This window comes from Lipophrys pholis (assembly GCF_963383615.2).
Source record: "Lipophrys pholis genome assembly, chromosome: 3".
Taxonomy (NCBI): domain Eukaryota; kingdom Metazoa; phylum Chordata; class Actinopteri; order Blenniiformes; family Blenniidae; genus Lipophrys; species Lipophrys pholis.
This window is the reverse complement of record NC_137627.1, coordinates 36,823,837-36,824,589: the sequence shown is the minus strand read 5'-3', so window position 1 is coordinate 36,824,589 and position 753 is coordinate 36,823,837. Positions and strand designations below refer to the sequence as shown.

At 62.3% G+C, this 753-nt stretch overlaps 1 protein-coding gene across 1 annotated transcript in view; it reads right to left on the bottom strand.

Moving 5' to 3' along the window:
• LOC308107758 (olfactory receptor 4B13-like) overlaps positions 1-753 on the bottom strand; it is a gene marked incomplete at both ends in the record, with an annotated part of 930 nt that continues 177 nt past the window's right edge. Inside the window, one exon of the mRNA XM_080460249.1 lies at positions 1-753. This exon is cut by the window's right edge and continues 177 nt beyond it. Coding sequence (XP_080316375.1) covers positions 1-753 — 753 coding nt within the window.

The window sequence follows — 753 nt, the reverse complement described above, 5'->3', positions numbered from 1 at the left end:
TCAGAAGCCCCTGCAGGTGAGCAGCTGCCTGCAGGAGCTCCTCAGCCGGGTCATCTGCACGCCATACAGCAGCGGGTTGAGAACCGGCTGGATGACCAGGAAGTAGAGCGACAGGACGACCCGCAGAGCGGCGGGAACGTGGCTCATGTCGAAGCGGCTCTGCAGGATCTCGAACAAGCAGCCGAAGGAGAAGTTGAGCAGCGACACCAGGTGAGGGCAGCAGGTGCTGACGGCCTTCTGCCGGGTCTGTCTGGACCCGCTGGAACAGACCCGCAGGATCCTGGCGTAGGAGTAGACGATGGGCGCCAGAGGAACCAGCACCGACACAAACAGCACCGCCAGGCCGTACAGGTTGTTGACGCGCGTGTCGGAGCAGGACAGTTTGACCAGCTGGTAGTTCCGACAGAACAGCGTGTCGACGGTGTCGCCGCACAGCGTGAGACGCACACTGAGCGACAGCGTGACCAAGAACTTGAGTAGCGAGTACAGCCACACGCCCAGCGTGAGCGCCAGCACCCTGTTCCCCGTCATGATGGTGTGGTACTGCAGCGGCAGGCACACCGCCACAAAGCGGTCGTACGACATGACGGCCAGGCTGCAGAACTCCACATTGACGTAGGTGTAGAGGCAGTAGATCTGCAGGAGGCAGAGCGGCAGCGACACGGCGTGAGAGTCGGACAGCAGCTGCAGCAGCAGGAAGGGGAACAGGCCGCTGCTGCCGTACAGCTCGTTGACAAACAGGCTGCACAGGAA